This window comes from Parambassis ranga, chromosome 1 (genome assembly GCF_900634625.1).
Source record: "Parambassis ranga chromosome 1, fParRan2.1, whole genome shotgun sequence".
Classification (NCBI taxonomy): Eukaryota; Metazoa; Chordata; class Actinopteri; family Ambassidae; genus Parambassis; species Parambassis ranga.
Genome location: NC_041022.1, coordinates 16,273,631 through 16,293,533, shown reverse-complemented (window position 1 = coordinate 16,293,533; position 19,903 = coordinate 16,273,631). Strand labels below are relative to the sequence as shown.

The 19,903-nt window shown below is 39.7% G+C and overlaps 2 protein-coding genes across 2 annotated transcripts; both read left to right on the top strand.

Annotated features, from left to right (window-relative positions):
* Nucleotides 1-885: 885 nt before the first annotated feature.
* On the top strand, nucleotides 886-5,716 carry LOC114441992 (solute carrier family 22 member 7-like). Its single transcript, XM_028415258.1, has 10 exons — nucleotides 886-1,669; nucleotides 1,809-1,912; nucleotides 3,190-3,344; nucleotides 3,426-3,594; nucleotides 3,683-3,806; nucleotides 3,886-3,995; nucleotides 4,267-4,481; nucleotides 4,566-4,674; nucleotides 4,759-4,965; nucleotides 5,201-5,716. The coding sequence occupies exons 1-10, from the start codon at nucleotides 1,289-1,291 to the stop codon at nucleotides 5,232-5,234; spliced, it is 1,608 nt and encodes a 535-aa protein (XP_028271059.1). The 5' UTR covers nucleotides 886-1,288; the 3' UTR covers nucleotides 5,235-5,716.
* A 3,485-nt stretch (nucleotides 5,717-9,201) lies between these two features.
* Nucleotides 9,202-18,696, top strand: LOC114451461 (uncharacterized). Its single transcript, XM_028430106.1, has 20 exons — nucleotides 9,202-9,614; nucleotides 9,749-9,852; nucleotides 11,200-11,354; nucleotides 11,436-11,604; nucleotides 11,693-11,816; nucleotides 11,897-12,006; nucleotides 13,300-13,514; nucleotides 13,599-13,707; nucleotides 13,792-13,998; nucleotides 15,047-15,096; nucleotides 15,455-15,897; nucleotides 15,981-16,084; nucleotides 16,278-16,432; nucleotides 16,502-16,670; nucleotides 16,802-16,925; nucleotides 17,001-17,110; nucleotides 17,509-17,723; nucleotides 17,826-17,934; nucleotides 18,106-18,312; nucleotides 18,407-18,696. The coding sequence occupies exons 1-20, from the start codon at nucleotides 9,234-9,236 to the stop codon at nucleotides 18,447-18,449; spliced, it is 3,303 nt and encodes a 1,100-aa protein (XP_028285907.1). The 5' UTR covers nucleotides 9,202-9,233; the 3' UTR covers nucleotides 18,450-18,696.
* The last annotated feature ends 1,207 nt before the right edge of the window (nucleotides 18,697-19,903 follow it).

The window sequence follows — 19,903 nt, the reverse complement described above, 5'->3', positions numbered from 1 at the left end:
TTTCAAGTTCAGAATGACTGTGGCACATCTCAGGTAACAACTATAACATGAGGTGAAAAGATGAACTAAATGAAAACATAACTAATATGAATGTAATATATTTAAATAAAAATGGAAACAAAAATCCATGTCCATGTCCAAAGATGATGAAGACCAGTAAAAACAGTCCAAATATAGCCAATGCACAGGAGAAGCACATGGACCAAAAATCAAGTAAGAGAAAATGACCTTTGCTTTTAGTGCATTTCTACCTCTACCTTTCTAAAGTACTCAAAGTGCTTTACACTACTTCACATTAACCCCTTTTGCTCGCACACACACATACACCAGTGGTGCAACCACTTGGAGCAACCAGCAGTCAGGGCAGGGGATCAAACCACTGACCTTAGGGCTAGTGGACAACCACTCTACTGCCTGAGCCACAGCCACCCCTTAAAGGAGCAATAAAAGTGGAGTGGAAAGTGCACTTTCTTAGTGTGACATCTCAAGAATGATTGTCTAAGGATGAATGTGTGAGGCAGGTTAGTGACAGCGAAAGCTGCTTGGGTCAGAGAACACGCTCAAAAAGGGAGTTACTAAGAGTCATTTAAGATTAAGATTTACTTTATTAATCACCATGGGGAAATTGAGTTATAATAGGTGTTAATTTGCTGACATTAACACCTATTTTCTTATTATTTTAGCATATTGCTATAAAATGAATTTATGATTCCATCAACATGATGTTGAACAAATAAAGATCACTAAGAATCTGTTCTATTACTTTATGTGTGTGTGAAGAAATAAGTTTAAAGGTTGTCATTCAAACATCTGTATCCATTAGTATCAACTAATGGATACAGATGTTTGAATGTATCCATTAGTATCAACTAATGGATACAGATGTTTGAATGTGCCTATAAGATTCAAGATTGAAGAGATGTATTTGTCATTTACATCATGCAAACATGAGATAAGGCACTCTGGTCAAGGCACAAATACAATCATTTAAAAATAAAATAAAGAAACTAAAGTAAAAAGCCTGAGTTGACCTCATTACAATTTAATTTTAGACACAAATCTGTCTTACATACCATCGTTTTTAATGAATTCCATCTTGTGGGACGGTGCTTTCTGACACCCTCCCCTTGTCTAAGATAATGGTTTACTCTTACACATTTATTTTCCAGCTTTCCTGAAACAGTTTAACACGGTGTTAGTAAATGTGTCTGTGTCTGTCGGTGTCACCATCCCTGACCTCACTGTCGCAGCACTCTGCTTCCTGTCGACTCACTGTCAGCAAAGCAAAATGAAATTCGACAACTTGCTTTCAGAAATTAATGGATTTGGAAAATTTCAAATCAAACTCGTCTTGATTCAGATGCTCTCTCGAATCACAATGCCGTGTCACTTCCTGCTGAATAACTTTATGGCGGCTGTTCCCTCTCATCACTGCAACATCAGTGCTCTGCAGGATGACGGGGTCTTTGGGAATTTAACTTTACAGCAGAAACTGGCCATTGCTGTTCCAGCAGAGGAGGATGGGACTCTGAGCTCCTGTCAGATGTTTTCCAAGCCACAGTATCAGTATCTGTCAGGCTCTAACAGCAGCGAGGACTCATCCACTGTCCAGTGTCAGAATGGATGGGTGTATGACAACAGCACCTTTAAGACCACACTGGTGACAGAGGTAGGTGTACCAAATATTACTTTCTATAGAGATGTTGTTTGACAGTTGTTCTTTTGTTAAAGACAAGTCAATATTTTTTATTGTTATTTCCAGCACTCCTTAACTTCCACTGTGTAAAATAAATACATTTTATTTGCAGTGGGATCTTGTGTGCAGCAGAAAAGGAATGAACAAGGCAACAGCCACTATTTTCTTCATTGGTGTGATGATAGGAGCCCCTGTGTTTGGGTTTCTCAGTGACAGGTAGGTTGGAAATAAGAAAGAAAATTGCAGTATGTGCTTCAGACAGTCCCTTGCTCTCTTTAGCAAAAGGCAGGTGAGACTGTACAAGATTTCTTCTACTCAAGTTCAGATTGACTGTTGCACATATCAGGTAACAAAAGTTATAACATGAGGTGAAAGCATGAACTAAATGGAAACATAACAAATAAAATCCTTTAAATAAAGCTGGAAACAATAATCCATGTCCATGTTCAAAGATGATGAAGAGCACTAAAGACAGCCCAAATACAGCCAATGCACAAGAGAAGCACATGCACCAAAAATCAATCACTGGGAGCAACTTAGTGCTGGACACATTGACCTGCAGCCAGGGTGGGCGATCAAACCACCGACCTTAAGGCTAGTGGACAAACCTGAGCCACAGCCATCACTTAAAGAAACGAGATTAAAGGGGAACGGCAAACAAACATATATTTTGTTGGTTATATTTTTAGTATTTGAACTATATTGTCGTCCTTTTTTTGCTTCTAATACAGTAAATTATATATATATACATATGCTGACCCACAAGTAAGCGGCAGTGTTGTTATTGGTAAAGACTCATATGTAAAGACTGAGAATCCATCCCTGTGTCTTACAAACCCCCAACCAGTGACACATTGGAGCAGTACCTCCATTACCATTACAGTATTCCTGCCAGAGCAGTAGGGCTCTACAGCTGACTACAAGCAGGTTTGGTAGAGCTGGTTTATCATTGGGTCATCAAGCTGCCTTATGTCGTTGAATTTGCTCCCACCCTGCCTCACTGCAACCACAAAACCACTGAACTATACGGACAGAAGTTTGGACTGCTTTCTTTATTAACTACATATTAGAAGTTTTTATGCACTTTTACTTTTAATACTTGAGTAAATTTTAAAACTAGCCGCATTTAATTCTGAAGTACAAAAATACTGAATACTTTAAAACTTCTTTTTGAGTATGGTGCTTAAAGAAGACTTCTACTTCATATCATTTTTGAGTATCTGTTCTGTCAAGGCTGGGTCTCTGGTGCTTTACATCTAACAATAATACAGTAGCAATGAGTGTGTGTATGTGTGTGTGCATGGGCATATGTCTGTGAGGAAAATATACATTCATACATGTGCAGTGACTCATGAGAAGTGAAAATGTAGTTTTGAATAAAAAACCAATAATAATGCAGACATACACAAATAATACACAAATTAGGAAGAGTGATATAAGAGTGAATTACAGTTACAAAGTTACTAACTTCATTTTATTCTCTTCATGACCAGGTTTGGGCGACGGCCTCTTCTGCTTGTATCATATCTATCATCCATGACGTTTGCGGTGCTCAGTGCGTTTTCCACATCGTACATAATGTTTGTCATCATGAGGTTCTTCACAGGAATATCACTCGCAGGAATAAGCATCATCTCTATTGTTTTAAGTAAGGAGGCTAATGCTAAAACAATGCTAGATGTATTAACATCCATAAAATGTGTAAAATTGTGATCTGACATCTCTGCAGATGTTGAGTGGTTTAGCATTGAACGCAGGACGTTCGCTGGTGTAATCCTAAGCCTGGATTGGACTCTGGGGAACTGGATGCTGGTTGGAATCTCTTACTGTGTAAATGAGTGGAGAATGCTCATCCTGACTGTGACCTCACCTTTGATTCTGGCCATTATTGCTTGGAGGTATTACAGCTATTTTTTTTAATATTTCCAACACAAAGATAACACCCACAGCTAAATCATACTTGTGATTAAATGTTGGTCACTCTAGGTGGCTTCCAGAGTCTGCTCGGTGGCTTGTGGCCAAAGGGAGGGCAGAGGCTGCTCATTATTACATAAAGAAATGTGCTGAGATGAACAATACAACCAAATGTATAGCCTCCATCACACCACAGGTACTGCTCAGCATTGTTTTTGATTTGACCACATTACCACTGTAATATAAGAAAAACTGTGTGACTGTGCTTCCTATAGACACTGCTGGAATCTGCAGAAGCCACAACTGAAGATAAGAAGTACACTGTTGTAGATCTTTTCAGGACCCCAAGTATTAGAAAACTGGCTATATGCTCGGGGATTGTATGGTGAGTATCTTATGGGTTTATTTCAGCATGGGGGTGCAAATCTCGGCAGGCCCAAAATCCTGCCGATTATTGCACCCCCTGCTTGTGTTGTCCTGCAGACTGTCTAGGACAATATGATGTTACCAGAGTATAATATAGTCTGTCTGTGCACACCAGAAGGAATTTTAGGTAGGTAACACTCACCTGGCTTATTTTAGCAAGGCAAGGGGTTGCAAATCTGATAAGATAAGACCTCATCATCATTTGTTAAGATTACTGTTTTGTTTTTTAGGTATGGAGTTGCATTTACATATTACGGGATAAGTCTGAACATCACCGGGTTTGGACTGAACCCATATCTGACACAATTTATATTTGCATTCATTGAAATGCCAATGAAGGTCGGTGTGTACTTCTTCCTGGAGAAAGTTGGTAGAAGGCATGGCGAGATGGGAACCCTGCTGTTAACTGGTCTTTGTCTCTTCATCAACATATTTGTTTCACAAGGTTTCTGTCACATCCAATCAGATTATTTAATCAATGTCTTATTATTTAGGGCATATGTGACACATACGTCTATTTATTCTTCAGATAAGTGGGTCATTCGGACTGTTGTGGCAGTTCTTGGAAAATCCATGTCAGAGGCCTCATTCACAATCATGTTCCTCTTTACAACTGAACTGTATCCCACAGTTGTACGGTCAGTCATCGCTCACAGACTCTGACCTTCTGTCCTGCTTTGTAGCTGCTGCAGGTTTATATTAACTTTTAGCATTTATTTCAGGCAGAACGGTTTAGGCTACACCTCCTTTGTGGCACGGCTGGGCGTGTCCATTTCCCCGCTGATCATGCTATTGGAGGACGTGTGGCATCTCCTCCCTGCTGCCACTTACTGTGCAGTGGCAGTTGGAGCTGGTTTAGTGGCATCACTCCTGCCTGAGACATTAAACACCCAACTCCCTGAGTACATTGAAGACTTGGACAAACTGAGGTAAAGAGGAGAGACAAGTAATTCAATCATGAAGCTACAGTAAAGGATTAACCAGTCACTGAACTTCATGTCACTAAATTATAATCTAGATCTACAATCTATAGACTCAGTTTTAGCACATTATGCAGGGCATGGAGCATGTCTTTATCAATAACTTCAGACGTCAGATATACTTTTCTTTTTGTTTCCTGAAGTGTTCCATTAATGACTAACTCATGTATTATTTGCATTACAGGAGGCCATTAACAAGGACAAAGGAGATTCACTAAACCTCACTACTATGACAATGTCTAAAATAATTGTCACTATGTTTGAAACTACAAAAATGAACCTAAAGTACATCAGCCTGTGATAAACTCAACCAGAGACATTAAACAGACAATACTGCCATGATAATGTTCAATAGAGCAGCTGTGGCAAAAGAGCAGGGATTTGTCATAATGGTGTTTAAACTATACTATACGGCAAAGGCTGCACAAACACAAGCCATGCTAAAATAGATATATATTTTTAGAATCGGTCAGTTCAGACCTTACAGATATGTATGCAGAAAAACACAGGACAGCCAGGCAAAGTGTGTCTTCATACACATATGTGTAATTATGGAATAAATGATTGATGTTTGATCTGACTGGATGTATTTTTATTGACCAAAAACACAAAACATCTTCTACATGCTGTCATTCTGGTCCAGGACTGCTTGGGAGTATTTACTGAATCAGTGTTCATGAGCTGGACCACACATATCTTCTGTCTAACATTATTTTAACTTTGGACACAGAAAATGTTCCAAAACTTTAAAATAACAAGTCCAACATTTATGTTATGCCCCTGAAAGGGGAGAGCTGTTAATTCTGATACTGAAACGCAATGCTTTCTTGCTGGCAGCTTTATCCAGAATGAAGGATCAACAAAATAATCATTTACAGTAAGCTCCCCTTTCCCACAACACCTTGCCTTTACGCTGAAAAGATCGTGTCGACACCCATTAATAGCCTAATATAAATGTTGATATTAATAATATTATTATGAGTAGTGGTAGGCCTATTTCCATAGCTTATCTGAGCATAGTCAATGGAGTTAAGTCAAACCAACTAGCACGTCATGAGCAACAGAGCCAAACAACATGCACTCTCTACCTGCTGGTGGGAGTGGGCTCACCTGTATGTGCACACATGTGTCTGCATGTGTGTTTGTGTGCGCACACGCTTGCATGTGTGTATGCACATTGGGCCACTGCAGACAGCTGCAGTGAATTTTAAAAACGCCACCATGTAGACAGAAACCTCATAAAAGAAATTGATAGCAGAGATGGCACAAGAGGACTGCGCAAGAGGACTAATGGGTGGTGTGCAGTGAGTTAAAAAATAAGAACTACCTGTTAATTTGACAGATTTTAAGACAGAAGCTGCAGGCCATATAAAGTCCGACAGCCGGACTTTGCACACTTTATACCCTATGACGCACCAGAGTGACGCCTTTTGTCATCCAGTCTCTTTGGCAGGGAGAGGGAGAGAGAGACAAAGAGAGGAAAACAAACGGGCATGCAAGTGTAATTTATTGCGGCCGAAAAACTTATCGAGCCCATTAAAAGTTATCGTGCAATTAATTGATTTATTGCTTATCGCGACAGGCCTAAGTAGTAATATACCAGACTGGTGTATCAAGTGTGGGCAAGAACAAGTATCTTTTTACCACTATGTTTGGGATTGCAATAAAGTCAAGTTTCTGAAGTGTGATCAAGCAAGTGCTAGAAAATATTGGATACACTTCTAAAAGTGGATGGATCTCAAGCTTTTCTTATTAGGGCTGTACCTTGATAAACACAGACTGCGTAAGGTAAATACGGATGCTCTAAATTGTTAGTTGCAAAGAGAGATATTGTGTTGAAAAAAAACTAGTAAACCTTTACTTGTTGATAACATACTAAAAGGTAAAGAGGGACTGTTTAAAGAAGTGTGGGGCCATTTCATTGAATTTTTTTTTAGAAAATGTAGATTTGATTTTGCCATTTATGAGTTTTTATGACATGGATGCACATGTTCTATGTATATGAGTGTCGTGTTGACGCAACAATATTAATAAACATACTGTTAGAAAAAAGTCTCTTGTCAATGTTTACAGGGAAGAACCCACTTCTAGTTTCAAGGCCTCCAGGTCTGATGAATCCATTGTTTCTCTAAGCTGTGGGCAGTGTCAGTGTGGTGCAGAACCTTTTTCTGGGAAGAATAGAGAGCACCGCTCTCCTGGCACTTTAAAGTTGACCTCCGATTGCAAGCAGGTCTCTCTGCGCAGTCAGTCAATCACCATACGCTCTGTCCACCCTGGCTGAAGATGTGAAGGGTTGAATGATGATCAGGGATGTCTCACTGAGACAGCTAGTCCTTGCCACAACCATCCCAGTGGTGCCTCCAAAAATGTTACCCCCTGAAAGAGGAAAGCTGTCAATAATGAGACTGAAACACAATGCATCCTTGCTGGCTGCTTTATCCAGAATGAAGGATCAACAAAATAATAATTTACAGAATTATAAGGAGTACTGGAATGGACATGAAATGTAGATTTACACATTAACACATTTGGTCTTAATCTGTCTTAGACAGGTTAGTATTGAAAACGACCCTCAGATAAGTGAAACAGAGGTTTAGCTGAAGATATCCTAAATAGAAACATTTGCAAACAAATTCATTTTCACCATACTCCCACACGTGTAACAAACTCAACCATACAACTTGATAAAAGCAGACTTACTCCCTGGTTATGAGTCTCACTTGAACTTAACACAGACACCGTGAAATTAGCATCTGTTAGCAACATGCTATTGTGCTTTTGTGACAGACTAGTAAAATAAAAACAAATCATTCCAAACTCTTTACAATCACTTGGGATACTAGCGGAACTCTGAGAAGTGTTTAATTACATAATGTCACAGTTAAAAGAGTGCAAATACTCGTGCGTTACCTGAAAGAGGGAAACTGTCAAAAATACTACTACTACTACTCGAAAACCTATCAATACTTCTATTGACAAATACACCATATGGCTTCAGTTTGCAAGATAAAAGTCCATGTGCCGGATGAAGTACAACCCCTTTGAGGAGAAGTACCTGTGAATCTGTCCAGAGCACTGAAATTGGCTTCTAATAAAGTCCACTAGGTCCACCAGGTCAGAGTAGGCTTTACGTCTCAAGAGTCCAATGTCTCACACTTATGTAAAAAACTGTGTCTACTTAGGAGTAACTTAATGTCTTTGTAACTGAGACCGATACTCAAAATAACATGCACATTCCTTGCAACCCAATTAACCCTGAAGTAAAACTCTAATAACCTTTATCAGAATCTCTGCGTCTGTGATAACTAGCTAAAGTATCTTGGGATGCAATGATACTTAACTTAGGATCTGATCCCAAAAAAACAATGACCAGAAAATGAGTAACAAAACTTGTAGTACTCATAAGAACACAGAGTAATACCACATGTATGTATTTATAATGTCCTTGCAAATGATTTATTCAGAAAAAAAAATTCTCATGTGTTTGCTAAACATTAACAGAATGAAAAAGGCTTGTGGCTCACTGTCACACAGCTTGTGTGCTTTGCTCAAGCTCCTTTTATTTTTAAGATGAAGTTTGACAATGTGCTGGCAGAAATCAACGGCTTTGGGAGATTCCAGGTGAGGACGCTCCTCATGCTGGTGATTCCTTGTGTTACTTTGCCCTTTCACTTCCTGCTGAATAATTTCATCACAGCCATCCCTTCACACCACTGCAACACCAGCTCTCTGCATGATGATGAAGGTGCCTTTAGCAAGTTATCCCCAGAAGAAAAGCTCACTGTCTGGATTCCAGTCCTGCAGGATGGGACTCCAAACTCCTGTGAAATGTTTGCAGAGCCTCAGTATCACCTGCTGTTAAACTCTTCCAACACAACTGACCTGCAAACGGTGCCATGCCAGAATGGGTGGCTGTATGACAACACAACCTTCAGTCCTACTCTGGCCACAGAGGTGAGTGTTAACATTCTCCATTCTTCATCAGCCTGTCTGTGTTCTGTGATCTGGGTTCACATAATAATAAATAGTTACTAACATGGTACAAATCAAGGCCATGATTCACATGCAGAAACTAGATCAAATAATAAACAGTAATTTTCAGGTAACTGTAATAATTAACAAGGTGTTAGTAAATGTGTCTGTGTCTGTTGTTGTTACCATCCCTGACCTCACTCTCACAGCACTCTGCCTCCGGTCGACTCAGTCAGCAGAGCAAAATGAAGTTTGACAGCTTGCTTTCAGAAATTAATGGATTTGGAAAATTTCAAATGAGACTCGTCTTGATTCAGATGCTCTCTCGGATCATGTTGCCGTGTCACTTCTTGCTGAATAACTTTATGGCAGCTGTTCCCTCTCATCACTGCAACATCAGTGCTCTGCCGGATGATGGGGTCTTTGGGAATTTAACTTTACAGCAGAAATTAGCCATTGCTGTTCCAGCAGAGGAGGATGGGACTCTGAGCTCCTGTCAGATGTTTTCCAAGCCACAGTATCAGTATCTGTCAGGCTCTAACAGCAGTGAGGACTCATCCACTGTCCAGTGTCAGAATGGATGGGTGTATGACAACAGCACCTTTAAGACCACACTGGTATCAGAGGTAGGTGTACCAAATATTACTTTCTATAGAGATGTTGTTTGACAGTTGTTCTTTTGTTAAAGCTAAGTCAATATTTTTTATTTCTAGTACTCCTTAGCTTTCACTGTGTAAAATAAATACATTATTCTTTGCAGTGGGATCTTGTGTGCAGCAGAAAAGGGATGAACAAAGTAACAGCCACTATTTTCTTCATTGGTGTCATGGTAGGAGCCCCTGTGTTTGGGTTTCTCAGTGACAGGTAAGGTTGGAAATAAGGAAAAAAATGCAGTATGTGCTCCAGACAGTCCCCAGACATATATATATATATACACACACATATATATATATATATATACACATATATATAAAATACATTAATACATGTGCACTGTGTCACGACCATTGACAGTAATAACTTGGACAGTGATTCCGTGATATCACCCGTTTGTTTCTAAAGAGCTGTTTTGATTATGGCCAGCCGAGTCCCTGCAAACAATGGCCCAAACTTGGGGAGGAGGGCGTAGTCTGAGACAAACTCCCAGTCTGACAGGAAACTCTGCCTGTGCTCCTCCACCCCCTTCAAGGCAGAGATGTACTTAAACATGTAATCTTCTGGGTCCATTGTTGCCTGCTGAGTCTAAGGGGCCAGAGTGTAATGTCAGGAGTGTAACAAGGATAAGAGGACTCAGGTGCAGTCAGAGAGTACTGTTTCCAGACAGCTTTATTTAAGGTGGTCCATCCAGGCAAACAAACTAACTAGAAGCCGCTAGTTTCGATATCACAAAAAGGGGAAAAAAACACTAAACATGGAAAACTCAACATGAACCCCAAAAAACAGCAGAGACACAAAGAACTCATGGGCATGAACAAGACACTCTGGCAAAGAGACAAAGGAAGACACACCTGATAAGCAATAGGGAGGGAGAGACAATCAGACACAGGTGCGACACATGAGGGCAGGGCAGGTAATTAAACATGTTTATTTCTGCTGTGAAGTTGGTCATTTTAACATGGGCGTCTATGGGAAATGAATTGCTTCTGGAGCCAGCCCCCAGCGGTTGCAACGTGAACTACACATTTTGACACTTACACATGGGCTTTAAGTCTGAGCCGTGGAGGTTGCCGCTTGGTTAAGACCTGACTCATAGGAAGGACAAAACTGGAGACCACACAAGACTGTACCTAATCAAGAAATGTATTTAATCAAAATAATTAACAAGTAAATCACTTATTCAGTAGTATGTGATATTGGGTGTGTGTGTGTGGCCAGCATGAGTGTGAAACAAAGCAAAGCCCAAAATCCAGGGAGAAAGGAAGGAGAGAGCATTTGACAGCCCAGGCACCTGTATAGTGTGCAATCATCAGGTGAACCAGGTGTCAGCCAATCCTCCTGATAGACCACTCCCAGGTGTCAGCAGACTGCAAAACCCAAACTGGATCTGAGGCCTGGGAGTGTCACAACTGACTGAAGTACAAAATGTTATTTTGAATAAAAAAACAATAATAATGCAGACATACACAAATAATACACAAATTAGTGTGAGTGATATAAGAGTGAATTACAGATACAAAGTCACTAACTTTGTCTTATTCTCTCTATGACCAGGTTTGGGCGACGGCCTCTTCTGCTTGTATCATATCTATCATCCATGACGTTTGCGGTGCTCAGTGCGTTTTCCACATCGTACATAATGTTTGTCATCATGAGGTTCTTCACAGGAATATCACTCGCAGGAATAAGCATCATCTCTATTGTTTTAAGTAAGGAGGCTAATGCTAAAACAATGCTAGATGTATTAACATCCATAAAATGTGTAAAATTGTGATCTGACATCTCTGCAGATGTTGAGTGGTTTAGCATTGAACGCAGGACGTTCGCTGGTGTAATCCTAAGCCTGGATTGGACTCTGGGGAACTGGATGCTGGTTGGAATCTCTTACTGTGTAAATGAGTGGAGAATGCTCATCCTGGCTGTGACCTCACCTTTGATTCTGGCCATTATTGCTTGGAGGTATTACAGCTATTTTTTTTAATATTTCCAACACAAAGATAACACACACAGCTAAATCATACTTGTGATTAAATGTTGGTCACTCTAGGTGGCTTCCAGAGTCTGCTCGGTGGCTTGTGGCCAAAGGGAGGGCAGAGGCTGCTCATTATTACATAAAGAAATGTGCTGAGATGAACAATACAACCAAATGTATAGCCTCCATCACACCACAGGTACTGCTCAGCATTGTTTTTGCTTTGACCACATTACCACTGTAATATAAGAAAAAACTGTGTGATTGTGCTTCCTATAGACACTGCTGGAATCTGCAGAAGCCACAACTGAAGATAAGAAGTACACTGTTGTAGATCTTTTCAGGACCCCAAGTATTAGAAAACTGGCTATATGCTCAGGGTTTGTATGGTGAGTATCAGTTTAGTGTGCTGGATGTAAAGAAGAAGTTTAGGACTTGGGTTTCATATGAAAAGCACTGTACGCTTGTATGTTGTGTGTTTATCACAAGCATGATTTTGAGGTTTTTAAAATGCAGCATCAAGAGCAGAAATCTCTAAAACATGGAGGCATCTTTCAGGCAACACGTATTGTCCTTTGTCACAATTAGGTGGTGACATTGCAAGCATGTAGCAGTGCTGTAGTTTATTGTTTATTCTTCCAGGTCATGTTCAAGAGTTTAAATTATGACGGCGTATTAGGGCCACTGTCCAATTTGCTAGAAAAAACATAGAAATTTGCATCTGTTGTTCTTGGTCAAAACAACAGATTTGCATTTCCAAGACGTCATCTTCAGTGCATCCATACTATCAGGATGGGCACAAGATGGGCCCCAGATGCAGCACACAGAGTCCCAAAACAGGCTGGCTAGGTCGGTACACAGGTATTCAGTCCGTAAAGGCAACAGTACAGTTAGAGCTTGACCAGAGCAGTGACGTAGTCCGAGCTAGGATTCCAGTAACCAAAAGACAGTCCACGAAGCAAAGGTAGCAAGAGTGGCAGAGCGGGGAAATCACCAGTCAAAACTAAAGGAAACAGAATCCAAGACAGAAGGTAATCCACACGAGAGTTAAGCCAGAATAACAACACTGGAATGCAAGGGTAATCCACAATACCATCTGGAAATGACAGACGGGAAGGCAGAGAAACGGGGCAGGAATCGCCCTGACCTGAACCGGAAGCGGTAGGAGCGTTTGCGTCCGGTTCAGGTCAGGGTGATTCCTGCCCCGTTTCTCAGCTAATGGGCAGAGTCCTAACACATACGGTTTATGTAAACTGGATAAAATGCAACTGTTTCAGGGCTTTAGTTTTTATCACGGTGTTATCTTCTTCACAGCATTGCCACAAGTACAACTTGATGAGCTTTTCAATGGCAACATGACAGCAAGCAAAGTATCTCTCTTCATCTCAGTTCTCAGTTTCTGGTTGTTAACTGACCAAACAAGAGTTATGTGAGTTCCTCCAAGATCCATCCACAGAAGTCCTGAGCACACAAAAACACAGTTTCCCTACCAGAACAGCAGCAGAACTGAAGAAGCCACTCGTGGTGAAACATCTTAGAAAAATCTTTCAGTCCGGTTGGCTCGATTTAAACCCTTAGACATATTTGTAGCGTAGTACTAGCTTTTTTGTGGCAATCATAGTTCATCTTCAAAAATAACAAGTCAACATTATTTGTTAAGATTTTTGTTTTCTGTTTTTTAGGTATGGAATGGCATTAACTTATTACGGAATAAGTCTGAATATCACCGGGTTTGGACTGAACCTGTATCTGACACAGTTTATATTTGCATCCATTGAAATGCCAGTTAAGATCGGTTTGTACTTCTTCCTGGAGAAAGTTGGTAGAAGGCATGGCGAGATGGGAACCCTGCTGTTAACTGGTCTTTGTCTCTTCATCAACATATTTGTTTCACAAGGTTTCTGTCACATCCAATCAGATTATTTAATCAATGTCTTATTATTTAAGGAATACGTGACACATACGTCTATTGTCTCTTCAGATAAGTGGGTCATTCGGACTGTTGTGGCAGTTCTTGGAAAATCCATGTCAGAGGCCTCATACACAATCATGTTCCTCTTTACAACTGAACTGTATCCCACAGTTGTACGGTCAGTCATCGCTCACAGACTCGGACCTTCTGTCCTGCTTTGTAGCTGCTGCAGGTTTATATTAACTTTTAGCATTTATTTCAGGCAGAACGGTTTAGGCTACAACTCTTTTTTGGCATGGCTGGGCGTGTCCATTTCCCCACTGATCATGCTATTGGAGGACGTGTGGCATCTCCTCCCTGCTGCCACTTACTGTGCAGTGGCAGTTGGAGCTGGTTTAGTGGCATCACTCCTGCCTGAGACATTAAACACCCAACTGCCAGAGTACATTGAAGACCTGGACAAACCAAGGTAAAATGGAGAGACAAGTAATTTAATCATAAAGCTACAGTAAAGGATTAACCAGTCACTGAACTTCATTTCACTAAATTATAATCTATTCACCCTGTCAGAGACTGAGTTTTAGCACATTATGCAGAACATGGAGCATGTCTTTATCAATAACTTCAGCTGTCAGATATGCCTTTACTTTTTTTCCTGAAGTGTTCCATTAATGACTAACTCATGTGTTATTTGCATTACAGGAGGCCATTAACAAGGACAAAGGAGATTCACTAAACCTCACGACTATGACATTGTCTAAAATAATTGTCACTATGTTTGAAACTACAAAAATGAACCTAAAGTACATCAGCCTGTGATAAACTCAACCAGAGACATTAAACAGACAATACTGCCATGATAATATTCAATAGAGCAGCTTTATCATAATTTGTCATAATGGTGTTTAATCTATACTATAGTATATGGCAAAGGCTGCACAAACACAAGCCATGCTAAAATAGATATTAATTTTTAGAATCGGTCAGTTCAGACCTTACAGATATGCATGCAGAAAAACAACAGAGGACAGCCAGGCAAAGTGTGTCTTCATACACATATGTGTAATTATGGAATAAATGATTGATGTTTGATCTGACTGGATGTATTTTTATTGACCAAAAACACAAAACATGTCATCTGTCTACATGCTGTCATTCTGGTCCATGACTGAGTATTTACTGAATCAGTGTTCATGAGCTGAACCTCACCTATATGCCCTTGTTTCAACCTTGTACACAGAAACAAAAGTATGTCCCGAAACTTAAAACTAACAACCCCCCCTGATGCTGATAGTTAGTTGTGTATACTGGAGTCAAATGTTACTTCTTCAGATTTAAAGGAGCTTTGATGGCATAGACCCTGGTCTTTAGTACACTCCACACATTTAGGTCAATTTTTCTGATGGAGACACAGAGTTGTCATTTCATAAGGGAAAACAACAACCAAGACAACCTGTTTTGCTCATCATCCTATCCAATCATCCTCATTTTTCATGATTCCTTTCACCCCCTTCCAGACACTCTGAAGAATCCCCAGAGCATTATACCACCACCGCCATGTATTCAAGTAATTAAGGCTTTTTCCAGAAGATATCCTGACAAAAAAATAATATAACTTTTTTTAATTAATATTTTTTTAGCTCTACTAAACAGAAAGTAGGAAATACTTGAAAAAGAATTACTAGCTAATCATTTTGTCCCCTACTGTAAACACATGTCAGAATACCAACAAAACTAACAAAACGAGTAGTAATACTCATAAGAACACAGAGTAATGCCACATGTATTTACTGTAGTGGACTGGCAAATGATTTATTCAGAAAAAAAAACATGTCACTTGTTGGACTCTTCAGAAAGTTGTCTGTTATGACACATTTACACATTCTCATGTGTTTGCTAAACATTAACACAACATAATGAAAAAGGCTTGTGGCTCACTGTCACACAGCTTGTGTGCTTTGCTCAAGCTCCTTTTATTTTTAAGATGAAGTTTGACAATGTGCTGGCAGAAATCAACGGCTTTGGGAGATTCCAGGTGAGGACGCTCCTCATGCTGGTGATTCCTCGTGTTACTTTGCCCTTTCACTTCCTGCTGAATAATTTCATCACAGCCATCCCTCCACACCACTGCAACACCAGCTCTCTGCATGATGATGAAGGTGCCTTTAGCAAGTTATCCCCAGAAGAAAAGCTCACTGTCTGGATTCCAGTCCTGCAGGATGGAACTCCAAACTCCTGTGAAATGTTTGCAGAGCCTCAGTATCACCTGCTGTCAAACTCTTCCAACACAACTGACCTGCAAACGGTGCCATGCCAGAATGGGTGGCTGTATGATAACACAACCTTCAAGTCTACTCTGGCCACAGAGGTGAGTGTTAACATTCTCCATTCTTCATCAGCCCAGCATCGTCACCTTCATTCCTCACTTTTCTGTCTGCTTCTGTGTTGTAGTGGGATTTGGTTTGTGATAGGAGAAGAGTGAACAGAGCCATGGTCACCATCTTCTTCATGGGGGTCATGATTGGAGCAGCAGTGTTTGGCTATCTTAGTGATAGGTACAAAAAATTGCCTTTACCTCTCCAATTAGACACCAACTTTCCACTTCTATATATTTATCTTTATTTTCAACCTGTGAAAATGCAGCTAAAGAGACAAGAACTGATGTTGTATTCCCAAGTTGTCAGTGCATTTTGCATGACTTTAACTTTCAAACAGTTCAGCCAAAGTTCAGATGTTTGTCTTTCACAGGTTTGGGAGGAAACGAACACTCCTTGTATCCTACATAACAACTACCCTCTTTGGTTTTGCGAGTGCTTTCTCCTATAACTTTCCCATGTTTGCCACCATGAGGTTTCTGACCGGATTTGGAATTTCTGGAATAAGTATTATCACCATGGTCCTTTGTGAGTTTGTCCTGACCGCACATTCGTGGTGAAAGCATGGTGTCAGATCAGTTACAGTGTTCCCTATAGGTGTGGAATGGGTGGACATCAAGCATCGAACAGCTGTCGGTGTTTTGATGAGCTTGGACTGGAGTTTTGGTGTCTCTTTACTACCTGCTGTGGCCTATTTTGTGAATGACTGGAGGTACCTGACAGTCACTGTCACCAGCCCACTGTTTGTGGCAATCATGTGTTGGTGGTAAGAAGCAAAGAAAAATCAACTTCAACCTGTGTATATTTGAAATAACTCAGCAGTCTGTATTCACATAGCAGTATGATTACTAGTTTTAAGGTCATTCATTTGCAAAATCTGTCAACGTTCTGTCACAGGTGGCTCCCTGAGTCAGCCAGGTGGTTGATGAGTAATGGAAAAGTGAAAAGTGCTCATTTTTACCTGAGTAAATGTGCAAAAGTAAACCGCAGAGAGGAGTTCATGGCTGACCTTAAGCCAGAGGTACAATATTTCGCATAATCTTTCACATCCTCCATACACAACTCCTTTCTCTGACCAGTTTATTTTCCCCTACAGGTTCTGTCTAAAGTGATACTTGTAGAAAATGAAAACAGAAAATATTCCTATTTGGATCTTGTGAGGACCCCGAAAATGAGACGACTGGCTCTGCTGACTGGCATTGTGTGGTACAAACACTGTGTTTACATAAATCTGAACCTAATTCTTTTGTTAATTGACAATTTGTTTTTTTATTTAACTGATTTATTAATAATAGTCTAATGAGCGGTTAGGTTAAAACAAATGACATGTTTTGGAAGTAAGTATTCATCTCTATTGCCTTTGTTATTAGTTAAAATATCCCTAAAACAATCCTAAACTGATAACTCAGTAATTGATAAGTTAATAGACAATCAAATAGTAGCAGCCTTTGTGTCTATAAGAGGATAACCAAATGTGCAGGGACATTTTAGAAAGAGTGTCAGTGCAGATACAGGGTAACTTATTAGAAACTAGCGTTCTTCAGCTGTATGACCTGTTTATTTATGTATTTTATTATTTTTACTTTCTCCCCCTCTGTTAACAGGTTTGCAGTGGCCTGTACTTATTATGGGATCAGCCTGAATATCAACGGATTTGGCGTTAACATCTACCTCACACAGTTCATCTACGGCGTCACAGAAATTCCAGCAAAAGCATTCATCTATTTCACTTTAAACAAAATAGGTCGAAGGTTAAATGAAACCGGGGCTCTCTTTTTGACTGGAGCGTGTATAGTCTGCAACATGTTTATCCCTGAAGGTACATTTTTAATGCAGGTGAAAATAATGGCCATTTACAACATCCACACACATTAGTCCTAAAAACTGAGCCTACACTGGCTTTTAAACGTTTTCTTTTCAGATAAGGGGAGCTATCAGACAGCTGTGGGAGCGATGGGCAAGATGTTCTCAGAGGCAGCTTTTACAACTATATTTCTGTACACAACAGAGCTTTATCCCACTGTGTTGAGGTCAGTAACATACACATATTTAATACCTCTAAGTTGCAACCCAGGAGAACCTCACATAAAAAGTGTTCATTAAGCTAATTTTAAGTTGGGGCAGCCAACAGTGCAGATGTTGGTTAACTATCAACATGCAGGACCTCCAGGCTGTAACCTGCCATACATTTTGTTTTACAGGCAAAATGGATTGGGTTACAGCTCCTTCATGGCCCGTGTGGGCGTGTCTGTATCCCCCATGGTCACACTTCTTGAAGATGTGTGGGGTCTGCTACCAAGTATTGTTTTTTCCCTGGTGGCATTTGTTGGAGGGATATGTGCTTTTTTACTTCCTGAGACAAAAAACGTCCGTCTACCAGAGACTATTGAGGATGTGGAACAAACAAGGTACTGGGCTTTAGCCTGAAAACAACCCAGACATTTATAGTGAATATACACAATTATACAAATAAAGATATATACTGTATACTTGGCATTTCAGAAGATGGTCAGTCCCCACATCTGAGGAGACACCTCCTCTGTAAATGTTCTCTTCGCACCACCAGGCCTCTATCATCATCAGTGGGACTCATACTGGTGGGACTAACTAGCAAACAACCTCTCACTTGATGTCTTCAACCATTCCCTGCTAATTAAAATTGCTTTAAAGACAACATGTTCTCCTTAGAGCTGCAGCCTACTCTTTTGGTCATTTGATTCATGTTTACTGATGTAAGGCACAACACAATAATCAGTCAAAAAACTAATTATTATGACTAGATATATTATGACTAGAACACCAATCATGCTTTGATGAATTATTCATTTAACATAATTGTCCATTTGTATCGTTAATTTGTCAGGTCTTTTAAACTGAACAGCCGACTGTGAGTAACTACAGCAGCAGTCTGCAGGGTCTCTGTGTTGCTGCATTGTGAGCAGATTTTAGAACAATGACTTTAATGATCACTGTTATGCAATGAACATTGAATTGAATATTGTGTCTGTATTATTGAATAAAGACTTGCTGTATCTTAATGCCTGAGAGTAAATGCATATATTCGATCAAGACTGCTGTGTGTTACAATGTCACACATTGTGGGGTTTTTTTTTTGTTTGTTTTGTTTTTTCATCAGTGCTATTTACCAGTAGCCCAATATTAATATTAATTCTTAGTGTTTCTTCTTCTGGCTTTTTCCATCATTAAACTGAAAGTATAAAAAAGATGACAGTCAAATAACACATATAATAATAATAAAACACTTTTGTTTGTTTTATGCTGGGCAGAAATTGTTGAGTGACAGATTTAAAAAAAAAAACATTTTTGGATGGAAAGAAAAAATCGTGTTTTTGTTCAGCATGATCTCACACCTTTCTTTGAATAAAATATTTCATAGGGCTAAAAATGAACATCACATAGAGTGAGGAAAGTGTTTTTTCCAATCGCATGATGGATGGTTTCTTTGCATTTATAACCACATAGTAGCTGTTTTGAAAGAATATAATATATAGTCTAAAAACCTAATCTAAAAAAATCTAATCTAATCTATAATATAAGTAGTCCAAAATATTTTATTTTATTGAAGTACCAGTCTTTGGCCCTTCTTTCCATCAAAAGAATTTGACTACGTATTTTCTATCATGCACAGTGAAAAAGTGGAATACAGAAATGGTGGAATTGTCACTATATAAAATCACACTCTAAAACACCAGGGAGGAATATTACTGTGTTCTCTTCTTTAATAAACATGAACAGAGTTCATTTTAAATAATCTGTGACAGGATGGTCAAAACACAATCGGTCACTCAGTGGTTTAAACTGTTGCTTCAGCCCAGCTTAACCATAGTGGAAGGTTTCGGAGTGACTTTGCCCTCCAAACACCATCAATATAACTCTGAGATAATGTTTTGGAAGGAGGGTGCTTTAGAGACTTCAGTGCCATGGAAGCTGTTAGATGAATGGAATAATTTGATGAGTCATTTCACTTGACACTTAGCA

Excerpts from the sequence above, each read along its gene's own strand:
- LOC114441992 (XM_028415258.1), top strand. The coding sequence starts at position 1,289 with ATGAAATTCGACAACTTGCTTTCAGAAATTAATGGATTTGGAAAATTT. Across the intron at positions 3,595-3,682 it reads CTGGCCATTATTGCTTGGAG|GTGGCTTCCAGAGTCTGCTC; the intron begins GTATTACAGCTA and ends TGGTCACTCTAG. Across the intron at positions 3,996-4,266 it reads ATATGCTCGGGGATTGTATG|GTATGGAGTTGCATTTACAT; the intron begins GTGAGTATCTTA and ends TTTGTTTTTTAG.
- LOC114451461 (XM_028430106.1), top strand. The coding sequence starts at position 9,234 with ATGAAGTTTGACAGCTTGCTTTCAGAAATTAATGGATTTGGAAAATTT. Across the intron at positions 9,615-9,748 it reads AGACCACACTGGTATCAGAG|TGGGATCTTGTGTGCAGCAG; the intron begins GTAGGTGTACCA and ends TATTCTTTGCAG. Across the intron at positions 15,097-15,454 it reads CACCACCGCCATGTATTCAA|GCTTGTGGCTCACTGTCACA; the intron begins GTAATTAAGGCT and ends ATAATGAAAAAG.